The sequence below is a fragment of the Aedes aegypti genome, chromosome 3, assembly GCF_002204515.2.
Source record: "Aedes aegypti strain LVP_AGWG chromosome 3, AaegL5.0 Primary Assembly, whole genome shotgun sequence".
In the NCBI taxonomy this organism is placed as follows: Eukaryota; Metazoa; Arthropoda; class Insecta; order Diptera; family Culicidae; genus Aedes; species Aedes aegypti.
In genome coordinates, this window is record NC_035109.1 from 210513003 (window position 1) to 210527758 (window position 14756).

The window sequence follows — 14756 nt, forward strand, 5'->3', positions numbered from 1 at the left end:
TTCTGCTCTGTCGCCACCGCTGTGGTAGATGTGGTACTTGAATGAAGTGTTGGCGATGGGGTCCACCGCTCGAAATTCGCGTTCTCCGGTTCTCGGCCAGCGTATTTCCTGGATAGCTGCCACGTTCACGCCGACATTCCGCAGTTCACGAGCCAGGAGCCCAACACGCGCGGGTTCATTCAAAGTTCTCACGTTCCAAGATCCAACTTTCCAATCGTTGTCCTTTATTCGTTGCCGGGTCTGTTGCCGTAAAATCAATCCGTTTGCTCTACTTTTGCCTTTCTTGGTTGGTGAAGAGTCTTCGATAGGCCACCTAACCAGGGTTGCGCTACCTACATCGTGCTAGAGGGGCTGCCTCCTCGATGCTGACACGATACAGCATCGTCCGCTTGTTCTTTACATGATGACCACGGTCATAGCCATCACAACCATCCACCTTTATCAGGGCTTTGGACCTGTAGCTCTGGTTCTCAATAGTTTCAAGTTCTTTCGGACATGCTACTATGGTGAGCCGTCATGCGCTAGCGGTGTTATAGCACTTTATGTTTGCATAATTATCCTTTTTTCTTGGCAACTATATGGTACTGAGGGTCAGTGCCTATTACCTATATCATTACCAATATTATTAAATGTTAGGATCGTTTTCAATTAAAGACTGTTGGTATCAATAGTAAAGGTTACGAATAAAGGACACACAAAACATCCAACAGACCAATGGAGAGTGCTCCAATTGACGAAAAGCTTCTTCTGACTGGAAAGGGAAGGATGGTTTACTGCGTTACACTTACAATGCGTGTAAATTACTGCCACCGTTAGCGCACGGTTATGAGGCCCACAATAGAACACATTTTCTTATGGGAAGCGTGCGGGTGGTCATCGGTTTTTCAGTTCTGTCGCCTAAACTGTAAAAGATACCACTTTGGCGTCTATGGACGAAAGTTAGAGTATGGCTTGATGAAAAAAAAAAATATTTTTTTGAATTTTTTATATTATACAGACGATAGTTTTTCCGCTATTTTTCCGATAATTTTCTTTATGGTTTTTCTTTTTTTTTCTTTTGTTTTCGGTTGAAAAATAGAATACAGTGAGCACATTTTTATGTGAACTTTCATGAATTTGAACGAAAACACTTCTTTTGAAAAATTCACAATTTGATGACGGATTCTGCCCCCTTAACGATCGACACCAGTCACACCACTTTATGATACAAGTTTCTTCCTGCCCCCTGTGGGACTGACTTCGCCGGGTACTTATTTTTACTATGGAAAACCTTCGTACTACTTCACTGAAGGATTTCAATCCAATCACACGTCGTAAAAGTTCTATAATTCACGAAGTTTTATGAAATTTCCTCAACGACCGCGTAAAACTGAGAATGTAAAAAAGTTCAATCCGTCGTACTGAGAAAAAGTAGCTTGTGCCCATCAATGTGTGCGCTATGCTCGACGTAAAAATACGGTTCATTTGATTGTGTTGTTTTCGCTGCACTGTGAGCGATTGTGCTACTTTTCCCCGAATGTCGGTTCCCCGAATGACCCCGTCCCCTCTCGAATGACCCATTTCCCTGAATGCCATTTCCCCGAATGACCCGGTTCCCCGAAAAGTGTAGCAGTTTAAATAGGTGCTATAATAGTTTTCAGTGGCAGAATGGTGAACTAGAAAGAACTGTGAGCAATCAAAAGAAGGAGGTATTTAGTCATTCTTGACTATACACATGTTGCCAAAAATGCTGAGGACGGAAAAACTCGTAAGAACCGCCAATTAAATAAAGAAGGGTGCATATCAGATGACCAGTACGTTCACGCCCCTGATAGTATAAATTTATGACAATAATGAGTTCCAAAAACTTTTCGGGGAAGTGGGCTATTCTGGGAAACGGGATATTGGGGAAACTGGCATTCGGGGAACTGGCGTTCGGGGAAACGACATTCGGGGAACTGACATTCTGGGAAAAGTAGCACAACCACTTTGAGCAAATGCATTCCAAAAAGAGATCAACATTTATCAAAATCTTATTGTACAATGCTATAGCCGTTTTGAGAAAGAATTGTTTGGCATCGGTTTGTATCAGCGTCATTAACTGCAATACTAGGAAAATTGCAGTTCTCACTGATCAATGCTTAATACGATGGATACTAGCACATCACCCTAATGTATTTCGTGTCGTCACGGATGACATTAGCGAGGGCGAACCACATTGTCGTCTCGTTTTTCCAGAACTCCATAAGTTTAACGGCAACACCGGCAGCAACTGGAACGTTTTCGACGTTCGGATTCGCGGCGTTCTCCGGCGGTAGCGACATTTTCGGACTAAATTCGCGTTTTTCGTAACGATATAGAGTAAATCACGTCGGGGTCACCAATGTGGGAGCGGTTCGAGAATCTCCGAAATATTTCGAGGATCGGATTTGGACAAAATAAACCGCGTCGCTTGTCTGTCAGATAACTACTGTTTATTAGGTACTCATTCTTTTTTCTCTTCACTATTTCAAGGGGTGCATCAATGGATTAGAATGCAACGCCACAATAGTATTAATTCTCGATTACTTTTTCAAATCGACGTAACTATGTTTCATACAGTTTTGAGAAAGTTAATTAAGAAGAATCAAACCTTTCTTCTAAAACTGTTTTAAAACGAATCCCTTTTTTATAATTTTGTACCGTGTACACCGTTTAAATTTTGCATGCAGAGTAGTGTTTGGTCCGTTGAATCTGTTGCTTGCTCCTTTGTGGGCGAGCGACGGAATCCGGATCAATTATGGTTGGTTTGCGTAGTAATCGCACTATCGGTATCAATCATCCGTGTAAATGCTTTCGTATTCATTTCAAATTATATCTTTATCGTTTACCAAAACGAATCCTTTCCCATATCCAAAATCCCAGTGTTTTCTTGTGGAAGTGCAGAGGACTCCTCGGCTTCTATAAAGCAAGTTACACGTCAACATTTCCCTCCCATTCTCAAATTGACCTGCATTCGGACGCAGCCGGCGCCGGTATTGTTTGTTGTAATAATGAGATCACCAGTACTTACACATTGAAGATGCTACTGATCCCGAGTAATGTCTGTTGGTTCCCTGTGTAAGTACAGCTGTTCTTGCAATAACGGAGTAGCAACTGCGGGCGGTCAATCATGCTCATGCTCATGCTCATGTACATTGCTTAAATTTTGCATGCAATCAGCTCGCGTTAAAACACTAGGTAGTTCCTATCATTTTCCACAAAAATTGTATGATGAAATGATTAGCCGTTTCAATCAATTACTTACGACGTTTTTGTACCAGTGTAAAATCGACTCAAGTAGTGTTTTGTTTTGATTCGTGGTTAAGTCACTTTGTCTCCCATACAACAGAGCGGCGAAAGTAGTGGTTAGGTTGTGAAAGTGGAGAATTTTACTTTCGTCGTTTTGTAAATCCGGAAATTAAACGTTCTAAAAGTGAAAAATCGAGTTGATTTTGAGCGGAACGTGTAGAATTTCGTCTGCGATACACGTAGGATTGATAAAGTAAGTTTGTTCACTTTTCTGACTTGAGTCTGTTTGAATAAGTCTTCGAGAATTTTTGTCTTACGCGATATTTCTCGATTACTTTTTCAAATCGACGTAAGTAACTTCCATACAGTTTTGAGAAAATTTATTCAGAAGAATCACAACCTGTCTTCTAAAACTGTTTTGAAATGAATCACCTTTTTCACATTTTTTCGCCGTGTACATTGCTTAAATTTTGCATACAATAAGCTCGCATTCAAAAACTACCCGGATAAAAAATACAATACAAAAACAATATAGCGTATTGCAACAGTACCATTCAATATATTGGAAATACAATACAGTATATTGTACAATGACAATACAATTACAGTACAATATATTGTTTTGAACAGTTCACTGTATTGTATATGAGATTTTGGCAATATAATGTATGGGTGGTTAAGTATCGTAACAATACAAATATAGATATTTTCTCATACAAACATTTTGAAAATACAATACGATATATTGTTCATGTATTGTCTTGATTAGCAATTCGTGTATTGTTGTACAATACAAAAACAATTCAACGAACTGTATCATGATTGCATTCGTCGTTACAGCTAATGTCAAGTGACTTCTAAAAAACTACTTATTTTTACTTTTTGAATATTTTTCACCCAACATTTCTTGCTTTCTGAACTTGTTTTGTTTATTTTTTTCAGCAAAGCTACATAGAAAAAAGCAACAGTTGTTTTACTCGAAAATAGGAATTTGACCAAAATTGTAAGGTATAAAACCAATTAAAAACAATACAATGTTCTGTTACAATATATTATATTGTTTTTGAATTGTTTATCCAAACAAGAATAATATTGCTTCGACATTCACTTACAATACGCTGTATTGTATCCAATACGTTATATTGTACATTAATGGTTTATTCCATTCACTGAATGATACGTTTTTATCCGGGTAGGGAGTTCCTGTTATTTCCCACAAAAAATTTATTACAAAATGATAAGCCGATTTATTCAGTTACTTTCGACGTTTTTGTACCAGTGTAAAATCGGCTCAAGTAGTGTTTTGTTTTGATTCGTGGTTAAGTCACTTTGTCTCTCCATACAGCGGAGCGGCGAAAGTAGTGGTTAGGTAGCGAAAGTTGAAAATCTTACTTTCGTCGTTTTGTAATAGGCCAGGGGAAGTGGTTCACCTAGAGTGAATTTCTGTCAGAGAAAAAGTAGATTTTGTATGAGAATTGACAGAAAAATGAATGACAAGTTCATCCACTTCTCCTGGCCAATTCCGGAAAGTAAACGTTCTAAAAGTGAAAAATCGAGTTGGTTTAGAGCAAAATGTGTAGAATTTCGTCTGCGAAACACGTAGAATCGATAAAGTAAGTTTGTATACTTTTTTGACTTGAGTCTGTTTGAATAAGTTTTCGAGATTTGTCGCTACCGCGCGGGGTTTGATGAGGGTAAAGCCTAAATTTGTTTACTCAGAAGATAGTGGCTGGCTTCAAGAACTAGCGCTTACATCAGGGGGTTGAGTTCGACCATAGCGCAGGATGGTACGTTGGCCGCTTGTTGTTGTTCAATCCTGATACATACGTAACGCTGAAGTACTCCAGAAAGCCAGTCAGTTTTTGCGTTATGTTGTCTTTGATGCCTTCGAACGCAATGGGAATTCTTGGATATGGCAGAAGGATAGTGCCTGGGATAGTTCAAATATAGTTCAAAAATCAAAACGTTAGTAGATTTTGTTTTAAATATGTTCAATTCTAACCTGCAGTCGTTTGACAGCCATGTACACATCCTTGTCCCTTACACGGAGAAAACGGAAAACCCATATTTGAGTATTTTTTAACTTACTTTTGAGTTATTTTTCTCTCCCCATTTCATTCGCTCCTTCTATTGTTGTCAGAGAGCGAAGAGCAAAACAACCCAAAAACCGAACCTTAGTGCGTTACCTCAAATTTGAGTAAGTGGCACAGTACTGGAAGTTGAGTTATTTGATCTGCCGGTTGAGTGAAAAGAACTTAGCCAGTATGTATTTTTTCGCACGGCTGCAAATGAAAACAACTTCTACCCCGTCAACCCAAAATTAGGTTAACGCACGAACCCCCGGAATTGAGTGGAATGAACACACTTTTGAGTACTTCATTTTCTCCGTGTAGAGTACATGGATTTCAAACAACGAAAGCTCAGTTGCTTAATTAAATTTTGAGCGAAGTAAAAATAGCATAAGTAACATTCAGCGTCAGGAAATATTTCCTTTACGACGTTAACGACTGCTTTCTTGAAGTCAGCAATAACGTATCTCGGATGTATGTTGATTTCAGCTTCCTGGGTGATTTCCAGTAAAGTCTCTTGTGTTTTGTTGCATAACAGCATGAAAATAAGCGGGGCCACTGCGTCGAGATCTTGGCACTGCACTAAGCCGTGAATCGAGTACATTTGGGTGAACTGTAGAGGCACGGTGGCAAAGGCGACGAAGATTTGATATCGTAGCGAATATCATGATTCGATTGTTTACGTCGTGGATGTATTTTTACAAAAAAGCTGCCCGTCCAGTGCAGCTTCAATTCGTCAGGAATAACAAATTTCCCGTCCTGTTCGATCACGCGTATGCCAGCGGTAGTGGCGGCTCAATCATCATTTTCTGTGCCCGGGTCGATGTTGTGGTCTGGACGATAGGTTAATGCCTCGTTGAAACTTCTCGTATGATTTTTGTCGGCACTTTCTTTGAGGCCAGTGCTGTTCGTTCTAGCTCCATTTTATATTAATTTTCCATTCCATCGAGCGGATTAACGTCGTGGTTATGAGCTGTCTTGTAATCAATTACAACATGGGCTTCATTTTGAAGCTGTGTGCTAACACGGCTTTTGCAACCAATGTCGCTGGTTTTTTCGTGACGTGCACTCCCAATAAAAATGTTCGTTTGCCTAAATTTTAAAAGAAAGTTTTTGTATATTGCAATTTACATTATTAAAAAATATTTACCTATTTGTTTAAATTGAAGAGTGTGCTGTTGACACTTAGAATTTGTTTGTCTTTTTGCGATGTAATAAGCTTCAATACTGGCACATCTTCTTCGTCAGAGAATCCAGCAAATTCTTCGTCACTGGAATCTTGCCTTGATGTTTCCAAACCACGATTTTTTTTAAATTCAAACTCAACTAAAATGTGATGCTGCTCTCACAACAAGTTTTAACATTTTTCATGAAATCAATTTATTTTAAATCTACTTGTATTTGATGTTGGTTAGTCTGACAAGTCCCTACAATGCTCAAATAAGTAAAGGAACTTGATTGAGAGCATTATAATTTAAAGTTTGCTCATTTATTCTAAAAATATTGCTAATTTTGATTAGACTTTCAAGACCTGGGCATTTCCAATTATTACTCAGTGTAACTGATTTTATGCTCTATATAAGGAACGGTTCATACAAAGTATCTAGAAGGTAGGATTCCTATTGCATATGTGCAGATTTCTCACGAAATGTCAAGATTCATAATATTTGAGAATGTCAAACGTAAGCTTTTTTACAAAGGGGGAATTTACTACAAGACCCCTGAGAAAATAATTCAGGGAATGTGAGGATATTGCACCGCCGACGACTCACTAAAATCAGCCCATGTCATGTATGAGGGTACAGAACACACGGACCTTGTTCTTAACCGTCTCTTTCCCATGGTAGCTCCAGAGCTCCATTGATCTTTGGAGAACTGGAGACAAACCGAATCAGATGAATACTGTGTAATATTTATTAGAATATGTTTCCATACTCATCAGATTAATCCAACAGTCAACAAACTCAATCAATTTACTATTGAAAAACAATCAACATTGTTTAAACTGATTTCGTAATATTTACGCCATTTGCAACATTGTTTATTCAATCACTTTTTATAAAAACACCTTTTTCGCAATGAAAAGTTCGATTTAAGTCGTGGGAAGGATGGGGTTAACATCATATCATTTTATCCCAGGATCCACTTTTCTATATTCTATATTTCTATATTCTGTATTGATTACCCTCGCGTAGCTATGCAAATATGGAAAAGTATTATAGTTAACTCTCCCTTACTCGATATTCCGTATCTCGATATCGAGTTAGAGAACCATAGTAAAAATTGATTTTCATGGCTAACTCGATGGTTGATTGGAACGCAGTTGAACTGCTTTGATGTTCTGTAACTCGATACCTCCCTAACTCGATGGTCCCTTCAATATCGAGTAAGGGAGATATGACTGTTTTTAGCATTGTTCTATCGCAGCGAGAGAACAACAATTAAATGCCAACACGAGCGACCCATGAGAGATGGAATGTGTTGTCAAATTCGTAACATATCATCTGTGCTCTTCTCTCTAGCAATCTTATAGCAAGAAAAAAGCATTTTGATTGCTTCGATATGGAAACAGGCCATGCAGAGGAAATGCTTATAACCGACCAAAAGATTTTAAATAGCAGTGGCTCTGCTTATTTAATGCAGCTAAGCAATCAATCTGGTCTGTTAGAGCAGCCTGTAGCTCAAATGCTTTTAGCAGTCCTCTGTAGGACTTATTTAAATGCTTTGTGGTTACCTGGGCGTGCATCCTATAGTGCACTTATTGAATGATACGTGCTAAAAACTTCAAATTATAAGCCTCGGTATTTATATTTATTCGCTACTTTTTAAATAAAAGAATAGGTAGCACTGGCATTTGAGCCTAAGTACCCTCGCCCAGTTAGCCTAAACAGAAAATAAATTTGGGACGTACTTGAAGGCCTGTAACGGTTTACGGTGAAGTTGAATCGAATCCAAACTTCAAATTTTCAATAGCACACATTTGGAGAATCGAACACCCGTTTGAGCTGAAAACTTAATCGATTGGTCACCACCAGCTAGTGACCAATCGATTAAGTTTTTAGCTTCATCTTTACCTTAACGGGACGGCTGCAGTCTGTGCCATTACACCACATTTTTATTCTACTAGTCTTCCTTTAGCATGGATCTGAAAATAAACTTCAATGAATCTTTGAACAGAATACTAATCTATCATACTTTTGTCTTATGTCTATTTCAGTGAAACGTTCCAACGAACCAGGCTGGCTGGAAGGCACTCTCAACGGGAAGTCAGGTTTGATTCCAGAAAACTACGTAGAAGTACTAAAGTAATCCGAAAGACAGCTGTTTACCACAAAATCCACCAAATAACAAACATGTGAGCCTACAATCGTCAGAATCGAATTGTTTGTTCAACACAGAAACGTACCATATATTGTGTAGTTTATCGATTAAGTGTTAACTGTAAAAAATGAAACTAAAAAGGAGAGTTCGGTGAACTGCATTCTAGGAATTTCCATTCGCCTTGCATCTGGAGATAGTTCGGGTGGATCGTGGAAATTCCTTCTACTTGAGTCAGTAGGGAAAATATCAGGATATCATAATCACAATCCCGAAAAATTACAAAAGATCTTTGTGTATTTTACTGAAGGATTTTTCACACGTATGTTTATTTTTGAAAAATTTACTCAGAACTAAAACGGAATGGCGATAAACCACTAAGACTACAAACTACTAACAATGGATCCATTTATGTCATTTTACCACCAGACAAGGTTAAAAACCATTTTCAAGAGAAATACAAACAAAATCAAGGCTGTTATCTAAAACAAGTAGCATTGGCACAATGAAAATCACAAATTTGCTAAACTTTTTATTGATTTTATCGCTGAAGTAATTTTAGAAGTAGATGGATTTTGAGCAAAGCTAGCTGACCTATTGTTCCGTACTTAATAACAAATAAATGACCGAAGTAGCAGATCGTTACGGTAGAGTCAACTATTCAATCAGGCACTAAAGAACCGAATGCAAGTTATTCTAATAGACAACATCGAAAGACCTAGCGGCGATGAGTGATGTGTTCCGAACGCATAGCAGAGTAGCGTAACGTAAAAACAAACAGGATCACAATAACAAACATAAAACACCAATATAATTGAGATAATGCAAATATCTATATTGAACAATATAAAGCATAAACTTTGTACATGTGGAAGATGTATAAGAATGGTTAAACGATAAATAGCACATTGTGTAACTTTACAAAACAAACATCATTCATCGTGGCCGTACATCACCTGAATCTTCTATAAAACCGCAAAACTTTCGTCACCATCCGCGTGTACTTTAGACGCACCACATCGAACTGGGGCGAACAATCGTTGTCGGGAAATACATTATCGTTGCACCGTCCACGTCTTGCAGTTGCTTGTTTAAAATCTAAAAAAAAAGCTAGATAGTCGCTTTACACTCATTCACATGTAAGCATTCGATGTTTTTTTCATTTTTTTTTTTTATTATTTTCAGTTAAGTAGGTATGAACCGAAAAGATTTTTAATTGATTTCGGTCGACAAATTATCATGCTCTTTGAAGTGATCCGTTATTCTCAAAAACTCGTATACGTTATTTAGACTCTTTATGTGCATTTATCTGATGCTTTTTATAGATGAATTGCATATTTTTGCTTTTCTTCGCGAAATAGGCTCCATTGATAAACACTATCCAAACACATTTGCCTAGGTACCTATCTATCTGTGATCATGCACTTTATCTTGATGATCAGCATCAACTCTCATTTCAACCTACTTTCTAATGTCGAAACCGGTGAAGAACGTCTCCGTTATGTATCCGCATTGTAATGCGTGTTGCTGCGTGTGCATGTAATCGTGCCTCTACAACTCCGTTGGCAAACGACGGTTAATCGCACGCTCAAGTGTCTTATCCATGCAACTCAACAACGTAATCGGTTCATATCCCTCGTCGGCGTCTTATGCTTCTCAGGTTTGGGTTTATAGTGTCCAAAAGAGCTAAAATGTCGACAGTAGGATGAGCCCTGAGTATACTGACCAAATGTCACGTCCAAGGGCCCATGTAAGCTCGTTTAAGTCGAACGTCTATGTTATTGTATGATTCAAGACTACATCGACTTTGTCAGCGAAGCCGAACTCCGCTTCGGCCAACAATTCCGCTTGCAGGAAGTTTGCATTGAAACAGTGGTTCGCTGACACCTTGGCGAAGTGCTCAGCAAATGTCTTTAGTTTTACAAAGGCGAAATCGAAGCAATGCCGATATTTAACAACCTGAAGAACTTGATTTTCTACATGAATTAACGTTATAAGTTGTTAGTCACTCAAATTGGCTGGACGCGTTTTTACTCCATACCCTCCCAATAGGTTATGGGTCTCCATAGAAACCTGCCAAACAAAGTGAGAATTTCTTCTTCGCTGTGCGTAAGTTAGTCGCGTTTGGAAGTTTTTCGCCATTTTTCCGAAGCAAAGGATGACGTCGCCGGAAAAATTGGGCGTAAACCGATTGAACGGAAGCAACTATTCTTGCCGGAAATTCAAGGTCGAGCTACTACTGGTTCAAGAAGATCTCTGGGAGTATGTAACCGGAACCTACCCAGCAGAATTGGAAACGAACGCAGCAGTGGTAGCAGCATGGAATAATGGTTATCAGAAGGCCAGAGCCACAATTGGTCTTCTGGTTGACGACAGCCAACGGAAGCTGACCCAGGACACAACCACGTTGAAATAAGCCTGGGAGAGCCTGAGGAGAATTTTCGAGCGCACAACGCTGACGTCGAAGGTTTCCATCCTCAAGAAACTATGAGGTATGCGTTATACTGATGGCGATGACATCGAGAAGCACATCACGGAAATGAAAGATTTGTTCGAGAACCTTTCGGTGGCGAGCCAGGTACTAGACGCAAATTTGCAAGTTACGTTGATCTAACGTTTGATCTTGTGAAGACAAAGTTAATCGACGAAGCGGCCAAGCGATGCTGTTCGGGAGGAGCGCAATCGGTGTTGAAGGCAGGTACGAGGAAACCAATAATTTGCCATCATTGCCAGAAGATTGGACACAAGCAGAAGGACTGTCGTTCGCTGGCGCCGGGAAGCAAAACCGAAGAAACATAAACTAAAGTGCATGAGAGAAGCACCAAGCCAAGGTGGTTCGAAGCATTCCTGATGAGTACGCTTTCATGGCAAAGGTAGGTGGCAGATCAGATTAATGGATGGTTAATTCCGGAGCTACCTCGCACATGGCTGCTAGCAAGCACTTTTTCGAATCGTTGGACGAGACCATCACCGATGACGTCGTTCTGGCGAATGCGATCAAGACGAACTCTGCTGGCAAGGGCGTGTGTCGTATGCAGTGCGCTGGACCGGACGGGTCTGTCAATACCATGACTCAACAACACGCTGTTCGTTCTTGATCACGAAGCAAATCTATTCTCTGTTAGATCCGCTACGAAAAGAGGAGCAACTGTCGTTTTCGATGACGAAGGATGTCGCCTTACCTAGGACGAGAAGGTAGTAGTAGTTGGCAACGTCCGGCAGTGACGTACAATCTTCAAGTAGTTCACAATGCACAAGTGGCACGGAGCGCAAGCCATTCAGAGAATTGCCAACACGCGTGGCATAGGATGTTCGGCCACAGAGATCCTGAAGCAGTCGGTGGCCTGGATAAAAAGAATCTGGCAACCGGTATCAAGATTTTGAACTGTGGAGGCAAGGCCGTCTGTGAACGCTGTTTGGAGGGTAAGTTCTCAAGATTACCTTTCCAGAAGAAGTCCAAGAAGAAGACGAAGCAACCTCTGGACCTGGTGCACACGGATCTGTGCGGACCGATGAACACACGAACTCCAGGTTTTGTCGTCAAGAGGGCATTCGACAGCAGTTTACCACGAGCCATACGCCGCAGCAGAACGGAGTATCGGAAACGAAAAACCAGTCATTAGTCGAAATGGGCAGATGTCTGTTGTTTAATGCCAAGATGCCGAAAAAGTATTGGGTTGAAGCAATCCTGTATTGATTGCTTCAGCCCAATACTACCTACCTCCAGAATCTCCTGCCGTCAAGTGCTGCTTCGAAGACGCCGTTCGAATTGTGTACATCAGTGAAGCCTGACGTTAGTCATCTGTGGTTGTTCGGGTCGCAAGCCTATGTGTGGATTCCTAAGGAGAAGCGTTCCAAGCTGGACTTAAAATCTATGAAAATGACGTTCGTCGGTAGCAACATAAGGGCTATCGTTTCCTGGTTCATCCAGGTTCATTCCAGTTGAAGATGTTTGCGAAAATGGAAGTACTGATCCAGTACTTATATTTTATCCATTCAAGTCAGTGGCCAATAAGTCTGAAGAAGTCGGTGCACCTATTTTTGTGGTTGAGGAGGAGCATCCACGGGCCGAAACGTAACATACGAGGATAGTGATTTCGAAGGTTTCGATGAATCAACGTTTTGCGGAGAAAACGATTACGATTGCGATCGAAGTCGAGACCGAAGTTGAAGTTCATGATGTGCGACGATCCAACCGTTCCAACATTGGTGTTCCACCAGTGCGGTATAGTTAAGCTACCCGATTGGTTCCTTCTCAGCATAATGAACCACGTATGTATGAAGAAGCAATGCGAAGCCAAGAGCGCCGCGAATGGAAGAAAGCCATGGACGATGAGTTTGCATCCCTTCAGGAGAATTCGACATGGGAAATCTGACTGAAGCGAAGCCTCTATGGGCTGAAACAAGCGGGGTGCATATGGAACCAGAAAATATCGGACAAACTGAAGCAGCTAGGATACAAGCAATCCGAGGCAGATCCCTGACTCTACATCCGGAAGGTCGATGGAAGAATGTCATTCGGTTTACTGTATTTCGACGATATCCTCGTGGCAGCTCAGGACAACGATGAATACTAGCGGGTCTACCGCTACCTGTCCAAAAATTTCAAGCTAACGAGTCTAGGAAATGTTACCACTACCTGGACATTCAAGTGGAGAGAACAAGTTCTGGTGATTTCTTTTGAATCAATCGGATTACATCCGTAAGATTGCCGAGAAAAAGAAGGAGGAAAGTATGTCAAACGGTGAGCGCTACCGTAGCCTTGTTGGCGCTTTACTGTACGTTCCGATATGCACCAGGCCTGATATTGCGATTGTGGCGTCCATCCTGGGCGCAAGGTAAGCACGCTTTCTGAAGCCGATTGGGTCGAAGTAAAGAGAACCCTGTGGTACCTTACATCGACAGCTGATCTGAAGCTGCAGCTTGGCGGAGCTGGTGGTCTAGAAGGTTTCGTCGATGCCAACTGGACCGCAAATCCAACTCTGGGTACGTATTCATGCTCGGAAACGGATCCATCAGCTGGGCCGCAAGGAAGCTACAATGCGTCAGCTTGTCTTCAACGGAAGCGGAGTACGTAGCCCTCTCAAAAGCTAGTCAGCAACTAGACGCAACTAGGTGAACCGGTTGATGAAGCTGATGCACGATGTCGGGGAAGATGTCGTCGTTAAACTCGTGGTGATCGCAATAGCATGTCCGTTATCTGCTCTGTCGACACATATTAGGCACTTAACGATTTGGTTACAATCGCTTGGCCTTTGGCTGCCACATTTTCTGCACATCTTACTTCTGTCGGGACCATTGCAATTCCACGACTTATGGCCCTTCCCGAAACATGTGAAGCAAACTTCAGGAGACTGTTTGCTCTGCCGTTGTTGCAAATAATTATGTTTGGTGCAACATGGTGAAATGGGTCATCGATGTTCAAGGAAATTATTCAAAAGTTTGCAATCATCAGATACATATAGAGAGCTAATTAACGTAATGTTGTTTATGGAAAAAAAGTTAAAGGATAAACTTTATTTTTATATACATAATTTATTCAATCCCCCGAAAGAACTGATCACTAACAAAAACAAACACGCAAAATGTACTGTCGCCATATAGACTCTCATCGTAGACTACACAAACGAATAACACTCACCCCAAAAACACAAAATCTAAGGTACATTTCTGAATAAGTGTAATATATGTACATTCTATTCCAATAAAAAAAAAGCTGTTAAAATAGAAACGCGAAAGACGTCGTCCAAAGGAAGTGTGGCGTAACTCCAAAGAGCACTGTATCCCTCATTAACTCCCTGCCAAATGCATTCCAAACAAGTCCAGCACCGTGTTCATTCGAGGAACGCTTCCTTCCTTTGGCGGCTCACGGGATACGGTAACCAAGAGGGGGAGAGGTTGAAAATATGCGGAAAACAATGACACCAGAAGAAAAAATCTTCTAGCATTAAGATTAGTGTTGTAAGTGTAAAAAAATGGAAACAAATTATAAGCAAAACTTTAGAAGATGTAACTCTGCAAACCACAACGGCTAATTGACACAAACGAACTACTGCAACCAAAACCATTACTGAGATCTTTATCGAGAAGGTATTTTGATTCTCTTAAAAGCTTTTCGGT

General features: G+C 40.5%; 1 protein-coding gene across 1 annotated transcript in view; it reads left to right on the forward strand.

Moving 5' to 3' along the window:
* The window catches only part of LOC5564087 (rho GTPase-activating protein 26), a 182989-nt gene extending 172108 nt beyond the window's left edge, over nucleotides 1-10881 (forward strand). Inside the window, 1 exon segment of the mRNA XM_021850753.1 lies at nucleotides 8536-10881. Within this exon segment, the coding sequence (XP_021706445.1) occupies nucleotides 8536-8627 (92 nt within the window). The 3' untranslated portion in view covers nucleotides 8628-10881.
* The last annotated feature ends 3875 nt before the right edge of the window (nucleotides 10882-14756 follow it).